The sequence below is a fragment of the Protobothrops mucrosquamatus genome, unplaced genomic scaffold (assembly GCF_001527695.2).
Source record: "Protobothrops mucrosquamatus isolate PMUCROS unplaced genomic scaffold, P.Mucros_1.0 scaffold_204, whole genome shotgun sequence".
NCBI classification, from domain to species: domain Eukaryota; kingdom Metazoa; phylum Chordata; class Lepidosauria; order Squamata; family Viperidae; genus Protobothrops; species Protobothrops mucrosquamatus.
In genome coordinates this window covers 223,758-230,991 of record NW_015386280.1, presented here as the reverse complement: position 1 = coordinate 230,991, position 7,234 = coordinate 223,758, and the positions used below count along the sequence as shown (strand labels likewise).

Here is a 7,234-nt window from a genome sequence, read left to right as displayed (position 1 = left end):
AAACCAATTCTGAGGAGTGCAATGAAAGTTTAGGTTAACGTATCAACTACTGTTAGGCTGCAGAAGATACAAAGCACCTCTAGGACAATTCAGGAAAAAAGTTGGCTTTGAAAGTTTGCCAGGTTGGAATAGTGAGATTTTAGTGTAATTTTTTTGGTTTATTTATTTCAGGGGTAAGGCCACCTTGGCTCTTTTATGACTCGTGGACTTCAACTCCCAGAATTCCGGAGCCAGTATGGCTCAGCTTGGTAACCTCTCCCTTTCCCCTCAGGATGGCTGGCTCAGGAATTCTGGGAGTTGAAGTCCACGAGTCATAAAAGAGCCAAGGTGGCCTACCCCCTACTTATTTCAACTAAACATTTATTTCAAGGGGGAATTTTAATTGCCTAATTTAATTGCAATAGCACTTAAGACTTATACACCGCTTCACAGTGCCCCCAACAATCTGGGTCCTCATTTTACCGATCTTGGAAGGAGGCTGAGTCAACCTTGAGCAGGTGAGAGTTAGTCTGCAGAGTTAGCCTGCAATACTAACCACTGCACCACCAGGGCTCTATTTTAATTGCTTGTCGTTATCCTCAAGTTAATGTAATTTCTGAAGTTATTTAAGAAATTCAGCCAATCCCTACTTAAGCTGAGGAGAGATTCATTTCAAGGGCAATTGCTCTGATTAAAAATGCTTTACTAAGAGAGTCCAAAGGTCCACAGCGGTCAGTCAAACGCCTATGCAAGGATTAAAAGCAAGCAGAGATAATCTTCCTCAACTGCTATAGTCATCTCCTTCAGTGCTGGTTATATAGGTTCTGTTCACCACCCAAGAAACCATCGTGCTGACCAATTACAGAAAAAGTCCTCCAGATTCTTACAAGAAACATGATCTCTATTCATCTGTAAGTGCTCCCGATTAGCCTTTCCATCGGTTAATATAGGTAAGTCCTCTACTTACAACAGTTCATTTTGTGACAATTCAAAGTTACAGTGGCAGTGAAAAAAGGGACTTATGACCGTTTTTCACACGACCGCTGCAGCATCTCCTTGGCCACATCATCAAAATTCAGAGGCTTGGCAATCGACTTGTATTTATGATGGTTGCGGTGTCCCAGAGTCATGGGATCACCTTCTGTGACCTTCTGAGCAACAAGATCAATGGGGAAGCCAGATTCACTTAACCATGTTACTTAACTGCGATGATTCACTTAACAACTGTGGCACAAAAGGTCATAAAATGGGGCACAACTCAACTGTCTTGCTGAGCAAAAGAAATTTTGGGCGAGGGCTATCTGCAGTTTTCCTGGACTGATGACCATAATGGAACCCAGAATATACAGTTGCAAGTTGTGCTGGTTGTTAAGTGGGTCACAGATAAATTTTGCAACCTTTTTTACAACAATCATTCAGCAAATGCACTGGACACAAAGCCATTGGCTGCAGTGGGCGGTTTTTTTGCCAGAAACTGGAAGCAAATGCCAGTTTCCAGCAAAAAAAAAGTGGTAAACTGAAGTCATACAATTGTGGGACATGGCAAACAACCATAAATGTGGGCTGGTTGCCTAGCACCCAAAATGCAACTGTGGCACCGAAGGGGGTCCAGGTGTAGGTACTTCAAATCTGAGTCATAAGTACCTTTTTCAGATCCATTGTAACTTTTAATGTTCAGTAAGTGACTGGTTGTAAATTGAAGACTATCTGTATGCCCTCCACAGATTAATTTTGTCAAGATTTGTCCTACATTAAGCCAGCCTTGGCTGACGTGCTGTTATCAAAATAACTTCAGACATTATCACCCATAATCTCCAGCTAGTAACTATGCTAAACCCAACCAGCAGCTATGCTGCCTAAGGATTCTGGAAAGCTGTAGATGTTAGTATATCTGGAAGAGACATAACAGGGAAAGTTAATTAAGCATTTCAACTCTAGGCAACTTTACAGTCAGTGTCTAAATAAACAGAGCAACTCACCTGGTGAAGACAAGGCCAGCTGGAAAAAGACAAAAAAAAAAAGCATAAGTCCTTTTAAAAGAAATCTGGATCAAACTAACATGAAGAGAAATTACATAATGAATCAGAATTTTGATGGGCGCACAGAAATCAACAAGTGACACTTGCGAGATGAGCGGCTATACAAATTTAATAATAAATGAGGTAAATACAGGTAGTCCTAACTTACAACCACAGCTGGGCGCAAACTTTTTGTCGCTGAATGAGACAGTTAAGTGAGTTTTGCCCCATTTTAAGACTTTTCTTGTCACAATTAAGTTTGTTAAGTTTGCAACACTGTTGTTTGGTGAATCTGACTTCCCCATTGACTTTGCTTATATGACCTTGGAACACTACAACCATCATAAATATAAGCCAGTTGCCAAGCGTCCAAATTTTGAGCACCTGACATGGGGATGCTGCAATGGTCATAAGTGTGAAAAAACAGTCAGAAGTCACTTTTTTTAGTGCCATTGTAAAGTCAAACAGTCACTAAACAAATGATTGTAAGTTGATAACTACCTGTAAAGTCAATAACAAATCTAAGTGAACAAAACATAATTGCTGGGTTTCTGCAATAATTACCCCAACATATAAATCAAAATATTGCCTTGGGGTGACAGGGGTGGGAGGTTTATCCCACTTGTAAGGCCACAAGCTACACAAATTATCTTGTGTGAAGCCAACTTGACAATACTGAGTTAGCGGTGGCTTTTGGGTCCTCCAGAGCCTCCTTCTAAACTGATGGAAAAACCAAAGAGCTCCAGTGGCCGGAGATGATGCAGTTAAGCAGCCCCCCCCCACCAAACTGCTCTCTAACCACTAAGCCACACTGCCTGTCTTCTACTATATCTGCCCCTTAGAGTTCTGCTACCCCACAAACCTAACCAACCAAGCAACCAAAGGCAGCTGGTGGAGCTTCTTTCCCAGGGGTCTTCAAACTTGGCCCTTTTATGACTTGTGGACTTCAACTCCCAGAATTCCTCAACCAGCGTGCCTGGCTGAGGAATTCTGGGAGTTGAAGTCCACAAGTCATAAAAGGGCCAAGTTTGAAGACCCCTGTTCTTCCACAAGTATGGAAATAAAGCAAAAAAAGAAGCGCAGGTTCATCTGTTGGATTTCGGCCTGTCCAACTTTCTACTTTTTATTGCAGGTTTTTCTTTTCTTAACCACCTTCTTGGTTCTCCCCTTCCTTATGCCACACCTCTCTGTACCTTTTCCCTCGCTCACCAGTACAGGTGGCCGCACAGGCCGATGACAGCTTCTCTGGCAGGCTCCAGGCAGATGTTGCATTCAAAAGTACTATGGTCGCGGTTTGACTCCTCCGGTTCCCCATCTGGGACCCCTGGACCTGTCCCAGCCGCCGCCGCCGCCGCCATCTTCCGTCCTGACTTAAACTAACTGGTGGGGGAAATGTAAACGCCCGCTGTTTAATCATTGGTCTTTCTCGCCGTCTTTCACGCTTTGTAGACATTTCATTGGTGGGAAAGATAATCAATTTGTGGCACCTGGCAAAGCTGATTATGTACGTTCCACTTAGTCCCGCCTTCGATTCTGTGCAGGCTCTCAAAACTTTTTTGATTGGCTGTGTTATTTGGGCGTCGAATACGCTTCGTTCCCTGAGCAAAATAACACGTCATATGACTGGGGAGGGGGGAAATCAAGAGGCGTACCGTGATTGACAGATACGCCAGCCTCTCAAAGAACAAAATGACCGAAAGGTTGTGCGGAACGGGAGAAAAAAGGCTTCGCGCGGCGATGGGACCTAGCCTTGGACTTAAGGCCGGACCAGTCCTGATTGACGCATAAATCAGCCAATAACAATTCAAGAAACCTTTAATTTAAAAGAGAAACAAATGGGTGGAGCCTGATGAAGTGCTGAGCTGTACCAGGCTTGCTCTTTGTAAGCGCGGGACGGAAAGCGGAATGTGCAACAAGATCTAATAATGCAACTATTCTGTTACTATGGCAACTGTCCTCTGGCGGTCAATCTAGATTTCTCGCCATAGGCCTCTGGGTTCAGTTCCTCTTCATCCAGGTTTCAATCACAAAGCAAGTGGCTACCACAGTGGCCAAGCAGCTGTGAAACATCCCTTGCTTTGGCCCTCTCAGGCTGTTTGGCATTAGCATCCTTTAATCTCCACCAACCAGATCGAGGACGGCAGCCATCGCCTTTTTTTGTTGTTGTTTTTGCAATTTTTTTTGTTGTTTTTGCAAAAAAAATCATCCTGGAGAAGACATCACTCTTTCAGATAACCTCTCCATTTCTGTCCAGTTATCCCAACTTTCAGTTAATCAGAATAGAGCTGGAAGGGACCTTGGAGGTCTTCTAGTCCAGGGCTTTTCAACCTTTTCACCCATTAGACCACTTTTAGGATATGGCAACATCTGAGTACCACCACCAAGGTGTCAAAAACTTGATGACCAAAAAAAAAAAGGAAAAAAGTAATAAAGTACAGGTAGTCCTCGACTTACAACAGTTCGCTTAGTGACTGTTCAAAGTTACAATGGCACTGAAAAAAGTGCCCCCCAAGCCACAGCAGAGCAAGACGCCTGCCTGCCCACCCAGCAGCGCTCTTCCTCCTGTCCAAGGTTTTCATTGTTGTGNACATGACCCTGGGACACTGTGACCGTCATAAATATGAATCAGTTGCCAAGCATCTGAATGTAAATCACAAGACCCTGGAGATGCTGCAACATTCCAGCTGATCGGCACTTCTTCTGGGCTCAGCAGAAGGGCCAGGATCAGTGCCGAGCTCCAGCTGGAGCCTGGTGCTGATCCTGGCGCTTCCGCTGAGCCCTGAGAGCCCTGCAACTCCAGCCATCTCTCACTCAGGCTTGTGCGGTGCTGCCATCGGTTCAGTTCATTCCCCTCCCCCGCTACCACTTTTCTAGGATGGTCGCGTACCACCTGCCAGGTGCCAATGTACCACAGGTGGTACCCGTACCACTGGTTGAAAAGCCCTGTTCTAGTCCAACCCCCCTACTCAGGCAGGAGACCCTATACCATTTCAGACAAGTGACTGTCCAGTCTTCTTAAAAACCTCCAGTGATGAAGCACCCACAACTTATGAAGGCAAGCCGTTCCACTAGTTAATTGTCCTCATTGTTAGGCAGTTTTTCTTTAATTCCAGGTTGCTTCTCTTGAGTAGTTTCCATCCATTGTTTCTTGTCTTGCCTTCTGGTGCTTTGGAAAATAAGTTGACCCCTCTCTTCTTTGTGGCAGCCCCTCAAATATTGGAATACCACTATCATAAGACCCCTAGTCCTTCTTTTCTCTAGACTAGCCATATCCAATTCCTGCAACCGTTTTTCATATGTTTTACTCTCCAGGCCTTTAAATCGTCTTAGTTGCTCTTCTGTGCACTTTTTCCAAAGTCTCAACCTCTTTTTTGTAATGTGGTATCCAAAACTGGATCCGGTATTCCAGGTCTTACTAAGGATTTATTACCTAGTACTAATACTAAACGTGATTTTGATTCTATGCCTCTGGTTATATTCTGTAACTGGATTAAAAAAATTTGTTTAGCCTAACTATTGCTATCTCACTTTTGTAATCAGTGTTTGTGTCAGGGACAAATTTCATGCAAGCATGGGAATCATGTACATGGATGGGATGTACTGAAGAAGGGAATAAGGGAGTGTACACGAACGATTGATGTATTCCTTATGATGTAATGTCTGATTTTAATTGGCTAACAAAGTTTATAAAGCAATGCTACCAACTTTCTAAGGTGTGGCACTTCTGGACGTAACTCTGCCAGCGTTCCAGATAGTTTGCCACCCAGCTGTTTTGTTTTATCAATTAAAGCACTGTTTCAAGAAGCCTCTGTTTGAGTTGCCTGATTAGACATTTAATAGTATCTCAAATTTAAGTAAGGGCTAGGGACCTTACATAACCAAGGATTGTATTGGCTTTTTTTGGCTGCTGCTGCACACTGCTGGCTCATGTTTAAGTAATCATCTACTAGGACTCCATTGCCTCAGAGGTGCCACAAACCCCAATACCAATTTTGCCTATCCTATCTGTGTTTCAATGTATATTTTATACTGTTTTAAATTATTGTTTCAATTGCATTCATCTTCGTGATCTTTTTCAATGGAAAGAAATACAGAGGTGTTTTAAATAGATTAAAAAATACAGAAATATTAACATTGTAGACAAAAAGGTTGCATTATTACTCAGGTGTCCACTAAATGTAAACATTATTCTCATGTGAACATGCATACAATTTGATTTTTGCAAATTAGACCAGGGCTTTTCAACCTTTTCACCCATTGTACCACTTTTAGGATATGGCAACATCCGAGTACCACCCGTCGCCTAGCAAGGTGTCAAAAACTTGATGACCCAAAAAAGAAAGGAAAAAAGTGATGAAGTATAGGTAGTCCTCAACTTACAACAGTTCGCTTAGTGACTGTTCGAAGTCACAATGACACTGAAAAAAGTGCCCCCCAAGCCACAGCCAAGCAAGACACCTGCCTGCCCACCCAGCAGCGCTCTTCCTCCTGTCCAAGGTTTTCATTGTTGTGAGCATTTCTGTTGAGGATTGGCAGCGGGGATGGGGTGGGGGGTGTTTGGTTTTTATCCCACCCCTTCTGCTGGGTGGTTGCAGCAGGTTTTGGTCACTTCACATGACCCTGGGACACTGTGACCGTCATAAATATAAATCACTTGCCAAGCATCTGAATGTAAATCACAAGACCCTGGAGATGCTGCAACATTCCAGCTGATCGGCACTTCTTCTGGGCTCAGCAGAAGCACCAGGATCAGCGCCGAGCTCCAGCTGAAGCCTGGCACTGATCCTGGCTCTTCCGCTGAGCCCTGACAGCCCTGCAGCTCCAGCCATCTCTCGCTCAGGCTTGTGCGGTGCTGCCACTGGTTCAGCTCATTCCCCTCCCCCACTATCACTTTTCTAGGATGGTCGCGTACCACCTGCCAGGTGCCAATGTACCACACGTGGTACCCGTACCACTGGTTGAAAAGCCCTGAATTAGACGGTAGAAATTGATTCTTGGCAACTATCCTATGCAGAAATAGATGTGCGTAAAATCTCTACTTTGCAACAGTAAATAAAACTTTGGACACCAGCTGACTAAACTGGTTTAGTGATATTTGAAATGGATCCATTTCTCAAGTAATTAAGTTACAACCCCAACTTCTTTTGTGAAGCTAAACCAGTGGGGAAACTGTCAGGAAGTTGGATATTGCTCCCATTTCCATTGTCCTTTTGCCCGCTGGTGATGATTCAGTTTGT

General features: G+C 43.9%; 1 protein-coding gene across 1 annotated transcript in view; it reads right to left on the bottom strand.

Annotated features, from left to right (window-relative positions):
* Positions 1-3,368, bottom strand: part of RNF5 (ring finger protein 5) — a 28,505-nt gene extending 25,137 nt beyond the window's left edge. Inside the window, exons 1-2 of the mRNA XM_029286163.1 lie at positions 3,207-3,368; positions 1,959-1,977 (exon numbers count right to left, since the gene is read on the bottom strand). Coding sequence (XP_029141996.1) covers positions 1,959-1,977; positions 3,207-3,355 — 168 coding nt within the window. The 5' untranslated portion in view covers positions 3,356-3,368. The remainder of the gene's footprint in view (positions 1-1,958; positions 1,978-3,206) is intronic.
* Positions 3,369-7,234: the final 3,866 nt, after the last annotated feature.